Here is a 23,888-nt window from a genome sequence, read left to right as displayed (position 1 = left end):
GTGAAACGCTCCAAAAAGGGAAAAAAAAAAAAAAGAATGAAGAAAACCACAGAGGCACAAACCAGCCAAATCTGAAGAAAGTCAGAGCTTCAGCTCCGACTCTACTTGGTCTCATCACCAGCAGCTTCTCAGCCCATCACAAAGGATCCCAGCCCCTGTGGGAGCACCGTGAAGCCCTCCCGAGCACCCCCCAGCCCAGCCAGGCTGCAGACCCCACTGCAGCCCCTGCCACAGGCTCCCACCACTGGGCTGAGCGTGTCCTGGGAGCACAAATCCTGTTAGGAAGCATCCTTTGGCCACTGAAACCAGGCCTGAGCACCCCAGGATGGGGGCTGTGGTGCACGGGTACGGTGAGAGCAGGCGGCTTTCCTGGCTGGGTGCAAACAATTCGGTCTCCTGTCCTTCAGCAGGAAGATTAGCAGAAGCATCTAACTGTTGTAGGCTTCTATTTTTATACCTTTATTCAGGCCAAGATATTTAAGTACCCAAATTCACCTCCGAGAATATCACTACGGTTAGTGCCAGGCTTGCTGAACACATTCTAAAAAAAAAAAAAGGTAAGAAAACCTACCTCCACCACCACCCAGCACAACACCAACCTGACCAGACCGAGGGCTCCCAGGCTGAATGCTGTTACACCAAACCAGAGCCCCCCTTTCTCTGATTTTCCCAGGTTCCACATTCCCACCCCGCTGTGACCCAAGGAACGTGTTGGATGATTACCTGCGGAGGAAAACACTGCGGGTGGTCGAGGCACAGCACGAGGGGATCCCCAGGTGTCTCGCTGGTACCATGGCTGGGGAACAATCCTGCACCAAGCCAGCATCCTGCGATCAACCCCCAGCTCCGTGCTGCTCCGGGGCACAAAGCCCTGCCTGATCCAGCCCTGGAGCACACTGTGGTTTCCAACGGGTCACGAAGCTGCATCGGTGGCTGTTAAATGCAACAGCCCAAGGAAACCTCTGCTGGGCTGGATGGAGCTCCGATGGCACCTGCAGCAGTGCCAGTGCCGCAGCACGCCGTGTCCTAACAGGGCTCCCCCAGCCACCCGAGCTATTGCTGCGCTCCCAACATTTACAATTTCCTATTTCAGCCCTTGCGAACCCCTCGGTTGTGTTACGCTGGGAGGCTGCCAGTCCCCTATCGATCGCCACGCCGCTACCAATTAACCACCCTAATGGGGAATTGGCAGGGATGTTTAAGGCACCGAAGGGAACAGGGAGGGGGCATTTCCAATCATTGAAACCCAAAGTCTTCAACAATTAGAGGGTATAATCGATTGACAGCAAGACACCGAGAGGCAGGATCGCTACCGCGCTGTACAACACTGGCTCTTAGCTATTTATAATCCTGAGCTCCCAAACAAACTGCCGTCTTTCCAAAATCAATGTTCATTTTGTGTCCACTTCACAGTACGGAGGGGAGCTGATTACCTGGAAGGCAGATGACAGCTTTAAAAAAGAAAAAAAAGCGGAAGTTTTTAGTATGGGGGTCTGTGTAAATCAAGCTTGGTTCTCAGGAAAGCGGGCTGCAAGCAGTTGCAGAAATCTTGCCAAAGCCAGAGCACAAACTGGCTCAAAGCATTTCCCCCCAGCTCGATGAAAACGAGCGGAAGACCACAGCTTGCACCGCTCACAACCCAGGACAAACAAGAGGTAGCAGCAATGTTCGTACTCAGCAAAAATACTTGGCAACACTGGATGAGGGCAAGCCTCTAGATAATACTTTATCCAGATAGCTCTCTTCCTCCCCCAAAGCAGGCAAATACCATCTCGCTTCGCAGAAAGGAAGAGGAAACCCGGGGCAGGGAGAAAGGCGCTTGCCCAAGGTCAGAGGAAGGCGCAGGCACAGCAAGAATCTCTCCCAACAGCTTCAGGAGCCCCTCTGGCTTGCAATATTCAGTATTAAGTTCCTTTTTAAGGGTGTTATAAACTCATCACAAAAATTTCCACTTCAAGCTTTTCCTAAACCTTTCCTGTAACAAGCACCTTTATTCCAAAAAACCATGCAATTTCAAGAGGCCAGAGGAAAACAGTACAAGAGCGAAGCAGCACTGATCACGAGAGAGAGAAGGGCCAGAGGAGCAATAAAAACCACACCGGCAGAGAAGAGCTGTCCTGCAGAGGAGCAGAACGTGAGTCACAGAACATCCTTCTGTACAAAGGAGAGGTACAAAAAACAAAAAGGTGTCTGGGCAGTCATGGGTGGCAACAGAGGTTTTTCTTTTTTCTTTTCATGCCCCAACACAGAAGCAAAATGAATTAAAGACCCGACCGGAGGCGAACTCGCTCCCCAGGGAACCTGGAGCACTCCTGAAGCGGTGGGTTTGTGGAACGCCCACAGCAAGCTCTGTGCCACAAATCTGAAATCAAACCATTAAAGACAGAACTGATGCCTTTTTTTTCCATGCCCACCTTCCCGATCATCAGGTCTCTAGCCCCACTGCAGTCACAGCACTAGAAATGAAGTGTTTGATTACTGATCGGTCTGATTGGCAGCAAACCGCAGCTCCAGGAAACCTGGAGGGGCTCTGGAGAGGCAGCTCTTGACATAGCCTGATAATGAAGTACCTTCCATTTAAACCAGCCTGAATGAGAAGCCGAAATCACCTCCCAGCTGGAGGCAGGCTCGCTGCTACCCAACCTGCAGGGCCACGCGATGGATGGGGCAGAGCCAAGGCTGCAGGAGCGGTACGGCAACGACTGCAACAACAGGAAGCACGGAGTCCAAAAGTCAGTTTTGTCACAGTTCCCCCAACCCTTATTCCACGACTGCCTGGCTTTAAAAGTCAAGTGCTCCCCAGATTCCGTCTTGACAGAGATACTGAAGCCTCTGCAGAGAAAGGTAGTTGATCATCCCTCCAAAAACGCTGTTTGAACGATAACGTGGTTTAAAGAAGCAATTCAGCCACCTGCAACACAAGTCTTCATTTTTATTGAGTTAGTAAGGTCTCAACTGATTCTGATTTAAGTGATCTATAAGAAACCCTTCTTTCTCATAGTAAGAGCAGGCCTGCCCCAGGAAAGTGATGAATTCATCGTAGAAATCACATTGACAACGTACAAGAAGCATTACTCTCAATAACCGTTAGATTTCTCCTAGAGCCTAGGACTTTTAGCACACACCTTAATAATCTCAACCAATCCATCAGCTTTCTTGAGAACTAAATCAAGCATGAGAGCAACAGTTTTGAACAGGATATAAACACTACGCAGAGTCTCGAAAAAGCAACACGTCTGGAATATAAGCAATACAATTTTAATTCTGACCAGTCACCTACAAACCCCTTGTCTTTCCACTGTTCTGATGGCATTATTAAATATCACATTTGTGACATCGCTCGGGAAAAATGACACAAAGATACAGACATTATGATACAATAGTACAAATGATAAATTATTTATACAGTAAATAATGTCAATAGTCAGCACAAATTCATAAAAAGCAGCCGGCTCCCAGTATTATGAAAACAGTTTGGTAAATATTTAAATTGTAACACTTGTAAAGGAAGCGAGTCTTGTGAGATTCTGCTGTGAAAAATAAACCATATATTTCTCCACAATTTGTGCAATATTAATACATACAGTACACATTAGAAACTGTAACAGCAAAAGGGAAGATGGATAACAATAGTTGTCTTAGCTACGGGACTTCAAAAAGACTGTAAACACCACAACCCACCACGGTTTTCCTTCCCTGTCCCCTCGATGTAGTTTAGTTTCTATATAGTATAAAACTGAATAAATAACTGAGCTTATTTTGGGTTTAAAATTATGCCAAGATATTTTTGTTTATTTTTATTTTTTACAAAATAATTAACACTTTCTCTTTGGTCAATTTGACCAGTAAGGCTATTTTGGGATACTAACATTTTTAAAAATCAAAAGCACTTTTTTAATATCCGCAAGTGAGAAAAAGAAGGGGAAGAGGGAAATGCATTTGGAGAGAGAGAGACGCCAGAGCAGACGCGATCGGATACGCGTACGTCCCCCATGCAAGAAGAGGTGGGAGGGCGGGGAGGGGGGGAGAATTATTCCGGATAGCAGTTAAATCGCCGTGAAATAGAGTTACCATTCTGGGCACAGCTGAAGCTTCACCTGGCTAGGGCAGAAGCCGCCTTGCAGCATCCCCGGCGGCGCACCCCGCGCCTGCCCGGCACCCGCGCGGTCCGGGCACGGCTCCAGCCCAGCGGATTTAGCACCGCAGCCGCTCATCCCCCTGCCCTATAACGCCCGGGTCGGGCTGGGAAGGTGGGCACAGCTGGAGTCCTCAGCCTAAGGCTTCGCAGCGCTGATGGCCGTTCAGTGTCCTGCCATGGTTTATTGCGCGATGCACATCTGTCTACGCAACGTAGACGGCTCCTACAGAAGTGGCTTGGTAAAAGCACCAATTTGCCAGTCAGCAGTTTCCTGAAGCCAGGGCTCCCTACCAGACCATCACGTTTTTCCCAATTCACGGTGACAGATCGTTACTCTGAGCTCGAGATGACTTGATAATTTTAAATGCTTACTATCAACCCCGTCGTGCCTTGGAAAACAGCAAGCGAGTGTTTGACGAGAGGATGTGATTAGAACTGCTTGGCTGAATAGATAATGCCCCATCTAACTGTTGCAAATGCATTCAAGTGACTAAGGGAAAAAAACATTGAGTGACCTCAATTCCACCGTTGATAAAATTAAATTGGAAAAATAATACAGGATAAATCTTGCCACAGATCAATTGGAAAGCACTTTCCCCCCCCCATCTGCAAGAATCACACCCTTCCTGGTCTACACTTTTCAATAACTTCAACAACAACAAAAAAGTAAAGTATTTTTTCCTTATTCTGAAAGGCAACATGAATGGTTTTTTGTTTTCTTTTCTTTTTTTTAAAAGACATACTGGGTGTGGACAGTAATTCTTTTTTCCTCCTATATAAAAACAAAAGCAGATGAATATTCTGAATCCTACTTGCAATTCAATAGTATCAAGAGGATAGAACAATCTGCATAGAAACATCCACACATTTAGCATTCCATATACTAATAGAGCTACACTGACCTACACAGCTAAAATCTGTGATTGTACCCTAGATTTGATAGTCGTTCAGCCTCCCCTACCCACCAGAAGATACAACCCAGTCCCTTTCGTGTTAGCCAGCCCTTCCCTCCTGCGGCACGCGGCCCTAGACTGGCACGGTCCCACACAGCATCATTACACCAAGACACAGAACTCTGGCAATTTCTTTCAGCTTTTTTTTTTCTTTTTTTTTTTTTTTCTTTTTTCTTTTTTTTCTCCTTCTTATTAGGGAAAGGCCACCAAGATGCATCAGTTCATTCAGAGATGCCCTCGAGGCAGTAGCAAGCGCTGGGACATCCCTTTCCACGTACTCCGCGCACATTTGTGAAAGCAGAGCTCAGAAACGCTGCCGGCTCTGAGAAGGCCAGGTTTGCACCAGTAGCACTGGCTGAAACCTGAGCGTGGTTTAGTGCCGATGAGTCCAGACATGCAAGTTAAAAACGGATAGTTCAGCTTACAATTAATAACTGCAAATGGAACCGGTTATTAAGATGGAGTGCACCTTTCATTAAGAAATATTAGTCGATAAAATTAATGAGTCACGTTTGTACGTTAGGATTTTTAACATCTCAAGAAGTATTACAAGAAAAAAATAGCCTCTCTTCCGATCTTCAAAAAGGCTAAACGTCTGTCCGTTCTGGTAATCGGAAAACGGGAACAAATCAAGGGAAAGGCGACTTTAGTGTTTTTTCTTTTTAATGTAGTCTTAAATCACGTTATGTTCAAATTCAATTCATCTAAAAATAATTAGTCACGAGAATTTGTTTTGATTCGCATTATGAATACTTCATTTAAAAGTAAAATATTTTAGTGTTAATCTTCCCTTTTAAACTCTCTTTACAGAAACAAAGAGCTAAAACCATAAATAAGAGGGCATTAAAACCATAAAAATGACATTTGCCAATATCTTAATTTTTCAGCCAGACTTGATAAATCTATCAAAACCAGACAGTTAAATAAGAACCACATTATAAAAATTAGCAAAAAAAGGACTATCAGGTAACTCTGCAAACTCAAATATGAAACTGTACTAAACAAAATATGTGCAAAAGTATACAAGAGTAACTGCATATAGCAAGGTTAAGCCTGAATTAGTTTTAAAGCTTGCCCCGGTGAAATTGAATTCAAAGTTGTCCCACTGTATTTCTTTTTTTTTTTTCTTTCAACTCACATTGTAAGTCAAATAAAAACAAAATACACATGATAACTTCCAAACGAAGCTGGTACTGGACAAGCACAGAGCAGGACACTCACTCAGCACGAGTGCAGCATGCCACTCACAGAGAGTTCCTCAGGAGTCCTTAGAGTAGTGTACAAATTCAACACTGCATACAACAGCACACGTTATACTTGACAACTTGAGAATGTTCTTGTTTTTTTTTTTTTTTGTCTGCTTTTTCCTTTCGAGACAAGCTTGCTTTCTCGGTCAAACCTCTGATACGAAAGCAGTGCGATTTTGCGTTGCAATGTTTAATGCATAAAAACCAGCCACCTGGGCCCTCCGAATCGTTCTCCTCTAAGAGTAAGGACTATGGGTGAACCAACAGTCTAGAACTGTGTATAGTTATGTGCAAAACATTCACTAGCACTCTGAATCTCAGGTCTATCGTATGGGCATAGGAAGTGACAGATGCAGGTAAATAGTAATTTCAGGATCCAGCACATCATCTGACATCTACAAAATAGCCAACGGAGTTTAAAATGGCAGGTTCTCCCTAGAAAGTGTATTGAAATGATTAACAAAGTAACAAAATGGGCAGAATCTAACTTTGGTGAAAAGTCTGAACATTTCACATAATGCTCAACAAGCCAAAGTAAGGTACCATCTGTAGCAAAGACTAGATTTAGATTAACTGGTAAGTAGAGACAACTCTTCAAAGATCATAACTGTAAACTGCAAATCTACTTCCAAGTCTCTTACACACCGTTCAGTCCACACAGGCCACGTTCATTTCGCTGTAAAGACTTCAGCCTGGAAACACTATGAAAAGAAAGTTCCTTTAATTGGGTCTTTATAGGAGAAAAGGGTTAGTTGTATTTGTAGACTGGGACGCTGACGGCGGGATTCCTGTACTGTGAAGAGGTTGGGTCATTGATCCTGCAATGCTCACGTTCAGCCCCTGGCCCATCCTTGTTAGAGAAGCCACAGTGCCCATAGCTGGTATCGGTGCCATTCCCACAGGCACTGGGGCCATGGAAGACAGAGGTATTGGCTCCATGCTTATTGGTGGCACAGCACTGAAAGAAGGGCTGGTTCCCATCACAGGACTCGCTCTCATCTGATTTAGAGTGAGTGGCTGAGGCTGATTCACTTGGAAGGGGTTGATTGGAGTTGGTGCTGTAGCTGCGCCTGGTTTTGAGAGAAGGGGGAAGAGGGAAGGAGATCGCACCTCTATAAACGTTGAGGTTTTGGAAATCATCCTTTCCAGCAAAGAAAGCACCGTCTGTACATCCCCGCATGCTCCCAACCCCAAATCACCCTGTGGGGAAACCAGTGTGGGTGCCATTCAGCAGACTGGGGCTGCACTGGTGCACAACTACAGTCCGTTTTGTTGGAAGTATCCATTCACTGACCAACATCTTCCACTTTTGCTGACAGCTACGGGAATGAAGACTTCTAAATTTGATAACCTGGAACATGCCTACCTACAACATCTGATTTTTATTTAATACTACTAAGAACTTCCCGTAAAAAGGCAATTCGTACTCCCTTACTGCAATCTAGCTACTGCAGATGCGTGCATTTTCTTCAGGATCTCTTCCAGTCAACTCCATTTAGAAGCTGTACATGTTTCTGGCACCGAGTTTTGACAAGAATTCATAAAGTAAACAAGTTGTTTCCGAATTACAGCGGTGCTAGAAAAAGCAGAGAATAACTTTCCCAGCGTTTGAGGTTTTTTGGGCTGCTGCCAACACTACAAATTCCTTTTGCCGTATATGCATAGTGCTATTTGGATGGCCCAGTGACCCCTTATAAACTTTTTGTAGTAACCGGTAATGGCAGATACACAGATTTCCTCTGGTTAAGCACTGCCAAGGCTCTTCACAATCACTGCTTTTTTCCTACCCAAGGAGTTTAAACTCTTTTCTTTTTTCCTCATTGGAAAAGTGAAGAAAATAAATACTGAAATATCACTGAAGTATTTCACTGGACTGGTGTCACACAGTAATTTCAGTGCATATGAATAGCTTTTAAAGATGCATACATCTTCCAAGTGTTTACCGCCACCTCCTAAGTCTGCTCTAAGTACAGGCTCATTTATAACAAGAGCCAATTTACAGGAGATCTGCGACAGTCTATTTTTTCCCCAAATACACTGAGAGTGTGTGTTTCAATCAAATCTGGGTTATCATGCTAGCCTAAAGATAGCCTGACCAGCAAGCCATTAAAATATACTGCAGAGTTTTCTACTTGGAACCTCAGGTTGGAGCCAGAGATGCTAATTTGCCTGCAGTAGCACAAGGGAAAGGGCTATTCCCTACATGCTTGCCACAAGAACCTATTACACCCTCCCAAGGGATTCTCTGGTGGCACATGTTCACCCCTTACCTGTTCTGACAATCAATCAGTTTTAGTTCAATCATCCTTAATAACCAAAAGCCGCCTTCTAACCCAGATCCTTCTGAGCGAGCAAGTGCAAAAGTGGAAGGAAAACTGCTTGACCAAAGCTAACCCAGCTGCAGACACAAGAGTAGAAACTCCAGGCTTTCAAGGTCAGGCAGCATGCCTAGAAACCATGCTGTCTCACCCTCCTGCTCTCAGTCATGATCTGCTGGCTGAAGTAATCCAGAAAAAAAAGCCAAAACCGGCTAATGTTAAATCAAATGGGATTGAGTTAATGCAGAGTTTTCCTATAGGAAGGGAAAGGTAAAATAAAAAAAAAATGAAAGAATGTGAAAGAACAGACCTGGTGCTAAGAATGGATTCAGTGAAGTTACGGGTTGCGGTGGCTTAGACACCAGTGAATCCAGGTTCACCAGAGCAGCATTGGGGCCCAGAAAAGACTCGGGGGTTTTCCGAGCTGCACTTTGTTTGCCTGATGTCATGCTCGAGTGCTGGGAATCAAAGAGATCAGGGCTTGTGGTACCGCTATGCTGGGATGGCAAAGTGGAACCTGATTCAGCTGTAACAACACAAAGAGAAAAACAAAACTTAACTCATTGGTCTATACAATCAAGCAAAGAAAGTCCCTCCATCTCTGGCAAAGGAAATATTTTAAAATCTGATGTTTGTATAAGTCACATTCCAATGTCCCAGTACACATGACACCCTCCACATGCAAGCGTACACCTCGAATATTGCTTAGAAGAGAATATCAAGAAGCTACAGCAAGAGTTGCAGAGCTCTTCAGAAGGCACCTCCTGATTTGCGTTGGTTAATATTCTTGCAACTGACTAAGAGTTTCCAAGAGAAAGAAATTCAAAAGCCTTGGCTTCTGCCCTTGCACTGCACCATTGTTGTGCCCTTCCTAACTAGATTCCACCCAGATTTTCTATTTTGTATTCAAGAAGCCTTGAATTAGTCACCAACCTTCCAGGCAGAATTGTCCTGGAAGTAGATGGTACCAAAGCACTCCTATGTTATGGTCTGTCAGTTTTTGTTTTGTGAGTAATGACCACATAAAAAATAAGTTAAAGCATTCACAGGGGCCTATTTTCACATTTTCCTACTATTGTTACCCACTAAAACTGACATACCTGAGAAATTCAGCCAACATCTTTCGGTTTGACTCTCCAAGCATGAGCTATACTCCAAACACATGCTGGATGTCATGAATAGAGGTCAAATAAATTTCTGGGTCAACACAGCAAAAGGTTGCAGAGTAACATTCTGTGGCTCACAATGCCAGAAGACAGTTCCCCATGAGTTCATGCACAGGCCAAAATGTTAACAAATTTTTATTGCTGCATTATCATCATCTTTAACTTTTTTCTTTGTGAAGGCGTTTGGTGGTGGTGGTTTTGATTTCTTTTTAAAGAAACGTGCTAAAAATTGGATTCATACCTGGCTTTTTGGAAGTTCGAAGTGTGTCAAATTCAGAAAAATCATCTTTAACTGTACCATTCAAATTACTGAAGAGGTCAAAAGATGTACTTCCTGTTCAAAACAACAAGAGAGCCCTGTCATTAGCAGATCTTTGGTTGCATCACACACCTGATCCTACTGAAAGCAATTTCTAACCCCTGCACGTTACCAGGAAGCCACTGTCAGGTCCCAGGAGGGCAGTGCGGATCAGCTTGAGAGCTCCTACTCTTGCACAGGAGCGGGAAGGATAATGCCACAGAACTGTCCTTACAGCATTAGCTGAGTGATTCAGAGCGACGTGCTTGTAAATCACAATGTAAGGCACACCTCAGCATGCTGGGATTTTATGGAGTGCCTGCACTAGAGAGGCCCAGGCAGGCATACATTGCCGCAGAAAAAGAGAGCAGCAACAATTTTACAGCCTTAACCATGGACTTCTCCAGATTCTTCCAAATATGCTCTTAAAGTAGCACCACTGTAACTTAACTAAAGATTTGACTTATGCTTCTTAAGTTAAAAGGCATAGGAATGCAGTAGAAAATGTTATCTACCCCATGTAGAGATGGGAAGGCTCTGCTGGCTGAAAACCCAAAACTTGGCCATAGCTTGCAACGAATGAAAACAAAACATTCTGAAAACGTGGACACACCCTTGCCTCAAAATGGAGGAAGAAAAACCACACCTACATGAACAGCAATCACAATATTGAAAAGCTTTGAAGGTTTTTTTGTATGCACAGAAATGCTTTTTCTTTTTTTTTCTAATTTAGTTTTAACCTTCAACGCATTCCAAGCAAGCAAAGGTACAGACATAGCTCCACAAAAGGCAGAGAATGAGTGAAGATTCTGTATAATAATAATACTTATCAAGAACAAAGACCACCACAGCTTAACATGCATTCTCAGAACAATCCAGTTACTGCCTTTTGCTCGGAGAAAAGTAGATTAGACCACAGCTTGCAGTACCCACTTCGTGACTCCTTTGTTTATTACACGCTGTGATGAATGACCAGCAGAAAATGCATTTAGGATGCATTTAGCCGTGGTGCCAGTATGAAAATGCCAGGTACTAAGGCTGCATTAGTTACAGAGGATGAATAGACAATCACATCAGCATCTTCTGCATCTTGCTACAACGAAGTTTAGGGATAGATTCGGCACCCTCAATTTCAAATAACAAACCTTTATTTCTTCAGAATGTGAAGCTGCATAACCTGCCAATCTATGTCTGCAGAGGCATCCGTCTGCACAGCTATTTATCATGATGAAAGGTAAAATTATAGCAACATTCATTTCCAGAAATTAAGTCCTCATCTAATTAAAAATAAAACTCAGTTAAAAATGCAAGAGCAGCAGCAGCCATAAGAGCTCGGCATGCATCCACACATACTAATAGAAGAATGCAGAAGAAAGAGCACAAAGAAAGGAGCAGCACAAATTCAGAACTCTGAGTAATCACATATTAAGTTCTTCTTGCTAGCTATTGCATCTCCCATTTATCTTAACTGACCAATTCTGCTAATTGTCCAGCACGTTTCTTTTAACCAAGCAATGAAAAAAAAATAATCAAATTTCACCTTAAATTACTCAAATAAAATGGATATGGAATGAGATGATTTCTCACCAGATGTAGAGAGAGGTTTGTTTGCAGGTGCTGGTCCCCAAGGATCCACAGAAGACTTCGCTGCAGTAGAAGATGGCTGAGCAGGAGCCCAAGGGTCAACATTTTTGGACAGAGACTGAGTTGCAGATCCTGCTGGTGCTGCCCAAGGGTCAACGGAAGCAGCTGGTTTGGCACCTGCAAGAAGAGCCAGCAGGAACACAAGTCAGTACAGTTTCACTTTGGAAAGCTCTCACAGGAGGTGAAGCTCTGTTATGAGCCATTACTGCCTATTAACACTAAACATAAAAAGGTGAAGCAGTTCAGTATAAAGGAACGCTGATTTACGTTATACGTGCAGAAAAACAAGAACAACTAAATTCTGTGGAAGATGGATGAATAATACTAAGTTCCCATTTGAAACTGAATTTAAAAAAATCAGCAGTTCCAACATGAAAATAAATATGGTTTCACTACAGACCCTGCCAATGACTTCATGGTATCTGACTCAAGGTGATCTAAAACACAGGGTATGGTATACTTCTGAATGCACAGAAGGGAGGGGAAAAAAAACTTGCCTCACTACATGTAATTTCCTGCCTATTTCCTTTTATTCTTCCTTTTAAGCCTAGTAATTTATTGCTCCTCAGTTTAGGTGACCTCATCTTTCACTACATGACACTATTTGGGCTTATCAAACCCCAAAACCACCAAAGCAAATCGCATTTCATATCTGTAGCAGGCCAGGAAGCGGCTGGAAGGCATCACTGGGGCTTTCTTCCCAATGTTGTCCATCCCCATTGCCCCTCCCCAGCCACTGAAACACGGGAAGGCAAAGCTAGTACTTCAGAGGCACTTCTTGTGCCACTCTCAGGTGATCAAATCAGACAGTGGAAGTGATGGTAGAACAGAATTACCTACGCAGTGCACAGCTAAAACCTTTAACCACTTTGTGGGCTTCAAATTACAACTGAACAGCGTTCTATTTTTTAAAGGTACACACAAAACCTCTTGGCAGCCCGATATTCTTGAAACACAATTCAGCATCACACACCCTGGCACTGATTCCCATTTGCAGTGTTGGCCTTTGTTTCATCAACAGGTGGCACGGTCTTGCAGCAGCTTCAGACCAGGAAATGCTGAAATGCTCCAAATAAATCCAACTGTTCCCACTCCAGCACTTAGATTCCCTTTATCTGTCCTTAGTGCTGAGTTACAAACAACGCCACACAAGAAATGCTAATGACAGAGCTTCCCAGAAACGGAAGCTTTCAAAAAAAGTCTTTTCTTTCATAAAGAGAGCTCACAAAATTAGAGCACTCAGGAAGATACCTTCCCTTAGCTTCCATTATCTCTCCTGAAATGCCAAAGCACGAGCAGGATTTGAGAATTACAGTTTAATGAGTCACTCTTTTAGTAGCAGTCAAATTCATAAATCTCACATCTTCGAGCCTACCCTTGGGAGCCAAGTAACCAGCAAGCTGGAACAAGGGGTTGTTATATGGCATTAATAAAGTTTGGAGCCACTGGGAGGAAACGCTACAGCTGCAGCTGATGCATGGAAAAGGTTGTCAGTGGATGATATATCAAGCAGGAGATTTGAAGGAGGTGGGTTTTGTTTGTTTTTTAACCAGGGAAAAAAGAACATCGAATCTCCACTGCATTGGGGCCTAAAACTTTGAATTGTTCTAATTTTGTGCTTGAAGTTTACCACCCAAAAAAGCCACAGGTTACAGTTAAACAATGAACTGCAGTTGTCCCAGCAGCTAAGTGGGTGCTTTTAATGCCACCACAAGGAAAAAATAAATAAAAATAACGATGCACTTTAGTATTAAACTTCAAAATATCATCAGGTTTCCAGAGGGTAGCACGCTGACTCCTAATGAGACAACTCCGCAGCACATTACAGCAGAGGTCAGCCTCGAAACACCAGCCGGCAGCAAAACTGACAGAGCTAAGCTGCTGGTCTTCAGGAAGAAAGGGCCCCCTGCACAGAACATGCTGAATCCTCAAAAATAAAACAAACAAACCAAATGTAAAGCCAACAAAAAATAGATCTAACGCTGATTCCACAGGCACAGAGAGTTTAACATCTACTGTGAGGAGCCATCAGCCTTCTGAAGGAAAGGAGTAAAGCCTTGGGCAGATTTTGGCTAGCCTACAAAACAGCACGCTGCACGGGTGGTAAAATGAGCACATAAAAAAATAATCATGCAAAACCTGGAACTATTGCCCCTGAACATGTGAAGCACCAGATCTTTGACTTCAGGAAGAAATTCCATGAATTTAGCACCAAAAGCTTATGAAAAGCTGAGACTATTTAAAATAGTAACTTCAATTTTTGTTTAGTATAAAAAAAAATCTCCATCGAAGCAATTTCATCCTTCTCATTCTGATGGCATACACAGCCCATCTCGCTAGGAGCAAGACACAGCAATTTAGAGCTACGGCCTTCCTACCCACAGCATCCTGCTCGAGTACTACATTAATTAAATATTGGCAAGAGTCTAAGCCCATGCCACTGGACACAGCTAGCAGTCAAAGCAGGAGCATCCCCCCAGGATGAGACAAGTTGTTTTTGCTGCCTAAGGAGAAGACAGAAGCTTCACTCTCCTCCTCTTTTTTAAGATTCAAAACGCACACACAAAAATCTCAGCTGCTTAAAAAGCAGGAAAGGATCACAACTTCCATTTGTTTCTGCTTGAAAATGTTAAGGGAATGTTAATTCTGGAGCACAGGAAACAACCAAAAGGGACTAATACGCTGTTGTTATCAAGCGTGACACTGTGCACTGCTGTTGAGAAACCTGGAAAAGCTCAATGTTAAAAAGCGAGTCCTTTTAAGATAAGCATTCCCTTCTGGCAGAGTTTAATCTTACCAAATGATTGCCATGGGTCAGAGGCAGTAGCTGCAGCTGTGGATCCTCCCCAGGGATCTGTTTGGTTTGCAACAGCAGGAGGTCCCCAAGGCTCTGTTTTCTGTGGGGCCGGTGCCGATGAGGGCAGGGCATCCATTAGGTCCAAGAGAGTTGTATGCTGAGGGCAGGAACAATCTGAGCTTTAATCAAGAGCATTACCAGTCTGAAGTACAAACCCATGAGAGTGAAGAAGCATTTTTTTTTTTCCTTTTACACACCTGCATCGACTAGTACTTTGAAATTTAACCCGCATGGAAGAAGCTTTAAGCTATACAACAAAGCAATCCCAAAAGCATAAAAGAGCTCAGAATTAAGCTATTTCGTGTTACTGTATTTCAGCTTTTGGCAGCGTAACCGGGAATTTCTTAGTTGAAGGCACTACCTCCTTCTTTTTGGGAATTTTAATTGTGTCTCTGCGACTCTCCTCCAGAGCCATCTGTAATCTCAGATCATCTCCGCGTCTGAGGCGCTCCTCCTGCAAAGGAAATCAACACTGTTGATATAGACCATGAGCCTAGACTGTGCTGCCTGCTCCCTCGGGTGTCCAGCCCCGCAGGACGCTGCCAGGGGAAGCCCAAGCAGCACCAAGCAGCACCGCCGGCCCCCCAGGATCGGTGTGCGCCGCAGGCAGGCGCGGTGGGATGGCCGGGATTATTTGCTGTGACTTGTACTTAACACACCAGGGAGAACAAATTCCTCCTGGGATTCTCACCTCGCTCAGGCAGAGGTCAGGAGCAAGCCGACCCCGTAACACCAGCCAACAGAGCAATCCTTACAACATCCATTTTGCCGACTGAAATTTCCCCTCCTGTTGTTTTACTCCTGATGGGAAAGCTACACACGAAACTTCATTTCCAACAATTCACTTACATTGCTAGAAACCCCGCTGAATTTAAAGACAAAGTAAATATTCCATCTTTAAATTATCGTGGGTTTTGGTTAGTCAAATCAGCACTGAAGGACTTAGTGATTTCAACTCTACTTTTCCTGGCTTTTGTCAGCTTCCTTCCACATCTGGGGCAACTGTTGCATCTATGAAGAAATCTAAATGAATTAACCTAGCCAACTCCATGAGTATTTTGTAGGTTTTAGCATCTGTCAACTACCATGTTTGTGGCAGATTTGACTATTGAAAATATTTTGCTTGCACCAAGTCTTTCAGAAGTTGACTGATTCCCCAACTGGCATCTCCCTTGCAATTTTCAAGCTATTTCAACTGATATATTCTGATGCTTATTTTCTTTAACTTGATTGCTTAATAACGACAGGGTTTACTGGGTGACAGTTGCCCTTTCAAAGCACAGAGATTCTGATGCGTAACATACAGCAGGATGCTACACTTGTCCCAGGAAGCCTTTAAAAATATTATGGACACTCTGCATGGCTGACTTGAATTTTCACTCCTAGCTGAGATTCAGCACCTTTGTTACATGTTATGTTGACATGCAGCAGGCTTTATCCACAATTACAGCATTTACTCCCAAACCAGAATGAACCTCTTAAGAATTAACATAGTAACATACCCAAAGTGATGGTTTAACAGCTACGTTATTTCAAAAAAGGTTACTTAGCTACTGAAGCACTTTGTGTTACATCGCCCTTGTGTTCCAGACAAGCTCGCCAAATGGGCCAATCACTCAAAATTTCATTATAACCGGAATTCAGTGACATTTCATATGCTGGCCCCATTAATGAAAGCTTTCAGGACTAGTCATGTTTCCAGTTCTTCCTTACAGAAAGCACCTTCAGCAGTGCGATGATTAACATCCTCCCACACAACCAAGTCTTCTCGCAAAGCGACTGTCATCTCCCACTAGTCTCAACAGCACGAAGCCCATAGCTACTTTAAAAAGAGATTAAAAAAAAAAAAAAGAAAGAGCAACATCTCCCAGAATGGCCTCTCCCCCCCATCTCCACCTGGAGCAAAGCCAAGCTAACATCACAGAGAGCAGACAGAGCCCCGGCTAGGAAATTGGACAGGTTGGAAAACCTACACGGGCACTGACCTGCTCCGCCACCTCCCTGCTCATCGCCAGCGCCAGCTGCAGCTGGAGCTCTTCTTCTCCGCTCGTCTGAGGCCGGGCCTGCTCCAGCTCAGAGGAAACTCGAGGGGATGTAGCTGTCGGAAACAAAGCAGCAGATTATAAATGATATATACCAAAAAGGCAGAAGAGGTCTGATGCCTTCCCGTGCCAGGCCCGAGGTCCTGAAGGCAGCAGTGGGTGCCTCGAGGGGCGCAGGGCCGGTGGCCATGCCCTGAGCCGTCGGGGTAAAGCTCCTTCCGAGAGCTGAACCTCTAGCTCTCAGCCCAGGGCAGCAAGCCAGAGAAATTTAGAAGGGAGAAATTTGCAAGGCTCTCTGCTTGCTTTAAAGGAGAAATGTTTCCGGGGAACAAAGGCTTTTTGTAGTATCAGGACATGTCAACAAGCCGGCCCCAACAAGGGCTGCAGACCCTGCTCAGCAGAGCTTCGGGGAGACAGGTTGCTGACTTGAAGCTCGGAATTAATCACTTAAACGTTTGTCAATATTTCTTACATCTAACGTCAGTAAGAATTTGCTGGGAGCTGGCCAATGCCAGGGTAAAACTGGACACCGCCCACTTTTCTGTAAAATAATACAGTCTTAAACGGGACAGATAAAGAACTATTCTTAACTGCTAAGCAGGCTCAGAGGCAAACAAACCGGCTATTCAGAATGAAAATTCACAAAAATACTTTATCATTCTCTGCTAAAAAAAAAAAAGGTTTGGTATATATGTTGGGGGCATTGTTTATTTTTTGTTGCTGGCTGCTCTTTCTTCGGATGAGGTCTCTGTTAGCTAATAACTGCTGGCAACGTACCCCCGCCCCTCAGAAAAACAATCAAGCTGGGCAGCTAAAATATACAATTTCTCAAAGCATAAATCATCTGTTAGTGATGTTTTCTCTGCAGTAGCATACAGAAACTCCCATCCCAATGGGACAACTCTAGTTATCGCTACAGAGTCATTAAGCAACTTTTGGGGTAATTCTCTAGCACCCAGATTATTCAAACTGAAATTTTATCTTGGTAGACGAGGAAGTTTGGATGTAATGGCTGGAATGGTAATTCCAGTTGTTCAAAATATGTGTTAATATTTAACAAACAGGAAGCACGTTTCTGAACTAGAATGTCAAGCTCAAGAAATCAGTCCTTTACGAGGTTGGGTAGGTAGAAATTTGATTGCTGAACGGTAATTTTAGAAGCATTTTTTCAGTTCCTGTTTTAATACTCCAAACATTTCCCAGTCTTGTTCTCCCCTTACCTTTTAGGCCAAAATGGCTCTACGAAATAAAAACTGCCCGTTCCTCTTTCATCCAGAAAGCTGGCTCCAGCCGATGGGGTATGCCTGCCCCTTCCCACCCTACACTCGCTGTGCCACCCCATCCCGTTCTGTTCCTACAGGGACAGCTTTATCACCCAAAACCATCCACGCTGTGCTGGTCCCAAAGCTTTCAGGCCAAGCAGACTCGCTCCTTGCTGCACGTTTAGGAAGGTGTTACTCATCCATCAATCCGATCACTTTTCCAAACTCTCTCTCACATGAAGTATCTATATTTAGCCTGCTTCATGAGTACTTCTTGCTCCAGCAGTCACAGACAGGCTCTCCAATCCATTATTTGGATGATTACAGGAATAAAAAGGACATCAGAGAACAGGATGTCTGGCAGTAGGGCATAGCACGACCTTAAAGTGTTTGGAAAAAGCTTGGATGTTCTTAAATACAAAAATAAACCAAATTCAAGAGGGAAGAGGATAGAACTCAACAGGAGGTTACCAACAGTAGCACACGACAGAAAAAACAAGATCTTTTTCTAACTTTTTCTACCAAAAGGAAAAGCAGAGCTTTTTGTGATGCTCAACAGGACGGTGCTGTGAAACAGAGCTCAGTGTGAAAACCAAAACAGGCGAAGAAGCCCATCGCCAAGGAAGCTTACCAGCAGCTTCTCAACAACTAGCTTGAAGACCAACCTTAAGAACCTTTTGTTTGTTAACAAACAAAATGCAGCTTACAGGAAAATGCCAAGACAATGCTATGAAACGCTGTCGCAGTAGAAGGAGGAGCCAGAACATATAAAGCTGATGGCTGAGAAGGGAACAAGAAATGGAAAAGGATTTGATGACAACCTTCTGCAAACTGGGGGCATTGACTGGAAGCAACAGAGGTATAAAGAACTTTGGTACCAACCCAGGCAGGATCTGCCAGCCACTAGCTTCCTACGGCTGTCACTGACAGCAGCCCCGTGCATCAAAGCAGTACTCAGAATTAATCTGACACACCAAATGCAGTTCCAGTCATACAAACCCTCAACAAATGATTTTGAGAACAGAGTGGATGTGAAGATGCTTCCCTTCTGAGCACAGGGAATATTTTATACGTTTATCTTCATAAAAAAAAAGATCGAGCAGATTACAGATGCTAAATACATCAGGTTTGCAAATACTATGGAATGAAAAAAGCTATTTAAGGTAGAGGGACAAAAACTAACAATAAAAAATAACTGAATAAAACTGAGAGACAATTACAAACGGATCACCTCCAAGCAGCAGCTTTCCAGCAGGAATTACAGAAGGCCAGATTCATAATGGTTTCAAAACAAGGCTGGACACACTGAAGGGACACCACCAGGGTCACCTGAGAGCAGACGGCATCTGGAGCATGATGAGGAAGGTGCCTCCTGCTTCTTGAACCGCAGCTGGGGGCGAGATGGTGATTTCCTGGACCTTCTGCACAGGGGTTTTTCATCTCTGTTGACGCTAATTAAACTCCACAACAACTAAGCAGCTGATGGTAGGATGACTTTAAAAGCATGCGAGATGGATTCCTTCACTTCAGCCCTTTGTTTTCCCACCCAAGCCCACATGAAGGGCTGTAAGCGCTCAGCAGCTCCAGCCTGCAGCAGCACACACCATTTTGTGCCAGGTAGCTGCAAGAACGGGCGGCTGCAGCCCACTGGAAGCACTGCACTCGTCCTCCCTGGTGTGTCCTCAGCTGCCTGGCCTGGCAGGGCACTGTGCGACCTCTGGGCTCCCAGCAGAGACCAGCATCCAGGGGTTGAGCACAGGTAATAAGGGGGCTCGCAGGCATCGCTTGTTTCTTTTCACTTTCAGGCTTTTCAGCAATTCTGCTTGGTTTTATTAACTCCACTGTGGCACTCTGGAGTTCTTCGTGCAAAAAAAAAAAACGAGGGCAAAAATTGTTGGTTGAAATTTATCCTTGGGCCTTACATTAATAAGAAGAAAAACATCGATAAAAGCGTTGCCATTTTACACTAAAACTTCCACAGTGGTTGTAAAGCCGTCTGCATTAGCTAGCAGACAGCATGTTTTTTTTGAAAATAGGATTAAAGGACATTCAGCGTGCTGTTCTTGGCAGCGATCTGGCACGTTTTATCCAGCAAGGCCACCTCTCGAGTCCCTCGGTGCTGTCACTGCCCCTCTGTAGTGGCCACATCCCGGCCTTACCGTTTCGGGGGGGGCGAGGATCTGGCATAAAGGTTATTGCCGTAGTAACAGCACCGCTGCCACACAAAGAACCCCTTATCCCCCAGCACATGACAGTTAACTCAGATGTTTATGTAAGATGGGACTCAATAGATCAATTCTGACCTGCTAAGCCCCGCTTTGTTGCTGCTTGGGGATTTTGGAGGTCCGGGCTCCCCCCGAGGCTGCCCAGAGGCGTCTGCTTCTGCCGGGGGCTGCCACCGGGCTGCTTCCCTGCCTGGATGGAGCGGAGGCACAGGGAAGTCATTTCCAACCCCAGATAATCACCGAGGCAGGATTCTGCTCCACCATCTGTCTCCAGCATGGGCTATGACGTCTTTCGTACGTATTTATTGGTAATTTGCTGTATTTTGGCTTTATTAAAAGCCCTCTGGAGACGCCCGAAGGTTCGGTTAATTAAAGGATGTATACAGTATGCAGCTAAAAAGCAGAGTCATTGTCTGTATTAGTGATAAAGTCAGTCCCAGCATGAAGATGAGAGCAGGTATTTCTGTTCAGAAGCCCATGCTTGTTGGTTGTGGGTTTTTTGTTGCCACTCCACACCAAGTGATGCCACAGAAAGCAAGCCCTGGCTTCACCACCTGCAGGAGGGCGTTCTTAGTCACATTTATTCAGCTTCATCACACCACTGGTCCTTCTAAAAAGGTAGAAAAAAACAAAGTGTGACTTGAAAAATGAGAAAATACCATGGTAAGCTCTTAGAAACCAAGAGGAACCCACTCTGGATCCAAACGTAGATCCCACGTGTTGGTCTTCAAATGAAAGCCTGTTCAAATACTGATGGTCTGTTTTCCAAAAGGCAGTCTTAGCTCTCAAATTATGAACTGGCACCTGCAAACTGCCTGATCTAGAAGGAGTTGTGCGATCCAGGTTCCCACTGGAAATTGAAGAGATCTTTCCAATACAGGCTGGGAATTAACAGCACCCATCAACGTGTCACGGTGGAGCTGACCAGCCTTGCTGCACCATTTCCAGTTGCACTGAGGCAGGCGGAGCACTTTCACGTTTCATTTAATTCTGAACAGATCCTTGAGGCTTCTTTTAGTCGAGGACTATTTCTTCTCTCATATGATCGCTACACTTATCTTAATAGATTCATCTAAATAAATCCAGGTAATTTATTCCAACTACCGGAGCCTGGTTACGCCAAGGCCACCTCCCACCTTTACTCAGAGCACCAAGAAAAGTACAGTACAATGAGAGGATTAAATCAAGTTGTCAGGTGACACCTGGCAGCAAACACAGGAGTCTGCCAGCCTCCTGCAACACCTCAAACTGCAGAAATCAGCCAAGCAGCTCACCCAGGTTGGTTGCTCCATGTTATGCCAGATGTTCCCCGACTCGGATGGAAGGCCAGAGGCAGATCCCAACCTGCAGAGCTGCAGAACAGACTGCAAGGGAATGAAGAGCCCAGCGCTCCGAGCTTTCTGTAATGTCACACCTGAATTACCAACTCCTCTCAATTATTTTCTACTCCGAACAAAAAGGGAGACAGAGCTGAAATAGTTGAGTGAACAGGAACTCGTTGATGCTTCACAGAGCTGCTTTTAAATAACGAGTCAACTTCATGCGAGCCATCACTGGAAATATTAAAACTCATCATTTCAGTTAAAAGACTGCTCCCAAAATCTTTACACGCAAGGTTAACAGACTTGGCACTTCACAAGGTCTGTAAAAGCCCCTTTCAGTGAGTCTTTAAGCAACCTTTTATCAAATCAGCTGTCTGTACAATGAACCCGATTTCTCGGGCAAGCAGCCTACCTCCGGGCAAAGTGCTCCCATAAAATTGGGTCACACCAAGCTGTGCCTGGCTCCGGCTGCCACGTCTGTGTGCAGGAGACCAGGACAGGAGAACACACACCCGTCTTGCCCTGATACCCATTTCTAGATGCAACCCAAACCCAGAGCAGCAGATGGCCTTGAGGAAAGGATGTGCACAGCCTGAAGTAACACAGCTGGGCCTGGAGGGACAGAACCTCTCGAAAGAGCAGCACTGCTTTTAAAACGTGGTTTTAAAGCACAAAAAATCGTGTAAGGAGAGGACCAGCGGTTTCCAGGGATCCTTCGAAGTTTAAACACATCCACACAAACTCATTCTGGGGGAAGGGGTGCTGAGGAACTGGCTGTGTCAGGCTCTTCCCCCCCGGTAGAGGACTTTGCTGATATTTTGCTGCCTCCCCTAAGCAGCCCCCAGCCACGAGGAGCTGCTGCAGCCTCCTACAGGCAGCTCAACCCAACTGCTCCAAGGATGCTTGAAAAAGATGGGGTGATCCACGTCCAGGTGCTCATATCTAGGGGCTTCTGCAGGTGTTGAAGCCCAGTACCCAAACCAATCCCCCTCAGATGTGACCGCAGGCGATGCTCCTGCCACGCTGCTGACTCCAGCGCCTTGGCAGTGAGCTTCTGCTGAAAGAGCACCAAAAAGCAGGAGTTACTGCCTGGAGGACTGGATCACAAGCAGCAGATCTCACAGAGGTGCTCCCAGGTCTGCCACAGCCTCGCGGCGCAGACGTAGAGCTCTATATTAAGAAGCTGAATCCTATTTAAGTGATCTCAGCAGCCACGGGTGGAAGAGGGCTGGAAGCAAGAGGCTGCAGATTTCCAACCTGAGTGACTAACGCTGAGCATAAAGACAATATTTAGACACAAAGCCAGATCAGAGGTGGGGCACTACTGCTCCCAAACATTTCAAATATTGACCTTCTGTTCCTTCCCCTCCCCAGTGAAGTTAGTTTCAGCATCACGCAAATGTATTCCTTTCACCTGAAAGGAAACTCCATACAGTTTGCACTTTTTCCAAAATAATATACATGAGTTTAACAAATTGTGTCATGGGGTATTTAATAAATCTTAACCCGAGCATTAATTGCCCCTAGCTATGGACCAGAAAACAGCCAACAGTCTCCAGCACGTCACAAAGTGCTGCCAAGATGAGGCTGGGAGGAGGAAGCTTTTTGCTTTTAGCTGTACAGTATCTCTCTTGGCTTCCATTTTCCGATCGTAAAGCTACAGATTGTAGCTAAAACATACCAATATTTTTACAAATGACAACATCAATAGTCAGTAATGATCACATGCCATGATGTATTCCCAGAATCTCACAAGCTTTACAGCGCAGAGATCTGCAGGTCCAACAGAATCATTAAGATGAAGCTTTGGGGGGAAGGATTTTATTAAAAACTCCCGTGCTTCACCATTTCACTTTCCACAGGACTGTTAGAGGTGAGATGAAATTATTTGCAAGGAAAACATCCCTATTTGTCAGTGCAGTACAGGCCGATGGGAAATCACTCGAGACCTTTTTCCACCTTGAATTCTCTCACGCTGTTCAGGCTATCAGTGCTGCTTTTATTTTTCCAGAAAGGATCATTTGGAATACAAAGACAAGCAACCCCACCAAGACAAAACCCTCAAGCTCAACATCAAATACAAAACCAATCATATACCCACTGTAGATACAAGCCTACACGTATGCTGGGAGAAGCTGGAGAAGAGCTGCTACAGCACTGCAATATTTACAGCCAATGCTGTATGCTGCAGCTATCTCAGTATTTTTGAAGAAAGCAAACAAAAAGCGGCCCATGGACTTATCTGACACTGCTCATTTAGTAACTGATAGGGGGGAAGATGTCCCTTGCTCAAATCTGACACCTTATCCAGTAGAAGTTACTTGTTCCCCTCACGATCTGTCCTGGAGAAGCTATTAAGCACATTCAGAGAGCTCAGATTTTTTTTTCTTCTGCAAGACAGTACTAAAAATTAGGA

The 23,888-nt window shown here is 44.5% G+C and overlaps 1 protein-coding gene and 1 long non-coding RNA gene across 5 annotated transcripts in view; one reads left to right on the top strand and one right to left on the bottom strand.

The window, feature by feature from the left end:
• Positions 1 to 2,912: 2,912 nt before the first annotated feature.
• EPN2 (epsin 2) overlaps positions 2,913 to 23,888 on the bottom strand; it is a 42,829-nt gene continuing 21,853 nt past the window's right edge. Inside the window, exons 3-9 of one of the 4 annotated variants that reach the window (XM_068699500.1) lie at positions 16,595 to 16,719; positions 14,983 to 15,075; positions 14,562 to 14,718; positions 11,708 to 11,881; positions 10,064 to 10,156; positions 8,967 to 9,182; positions 2,913 to 7,408 (exon numbers count right to left, since the gene is read on the bottom strand). In XM_068699500.1, the coding sequence (XP_068555601.1) occupies positions 7,071 to 7,408; positions 8,967 to 9,182; positions 10,064 to 10,156; positions 11,708 to 11,881; positions 14,562 to 14,718; positions 14,983 to 15,075; positions 16,595 to 16,719 (1,196 nt within the window). In that variant the 3' untranslated portion in view covers positions 2,913 to 7,070. The remainder of the gene's footprint in view (positions 7,409 to 8,966; positions 9,183 to 10,063; positions 10,157 to 11,707; positions 11,882 to 14,561; positions 14,719 to 14,982; positions 15,076 to 16,594; positions 16,720 to 23,888) is intronic. The other 3 variants (XM_068699501.1, XM_068699502.1, XM_068699504.1) reach the window with 3 other exon arrangements.
• On the top strand, positions 19,426 to 22,345 carry LOC137864901 (uncharacterized). Its single transcript, XR_011101682.1, has 2 exons — positions 19,426 to 19,599; positions 19,731 to 22,345. It is a non-coding gene; the product is annotated as an uncharacterized lncRNA (long non-coding RNA).

The sequence above is a fragment of the Anas acuta genome, chromosome 15 (assembly GCF_963932015.1).
Source record: "Anas acuta chromosome 15, bAnaAcu1.1, whole genome shotgun sequence".
NCBI lineage: Eukaryota > Metazoa > Chordata > Aves > Anseriformes > Anatidae > Anas > Anas acuta.
Note: the sequence above shows the minus strand (reverse complement) of the source record. Positions and strands in the feature narration are given on the sequence as shown.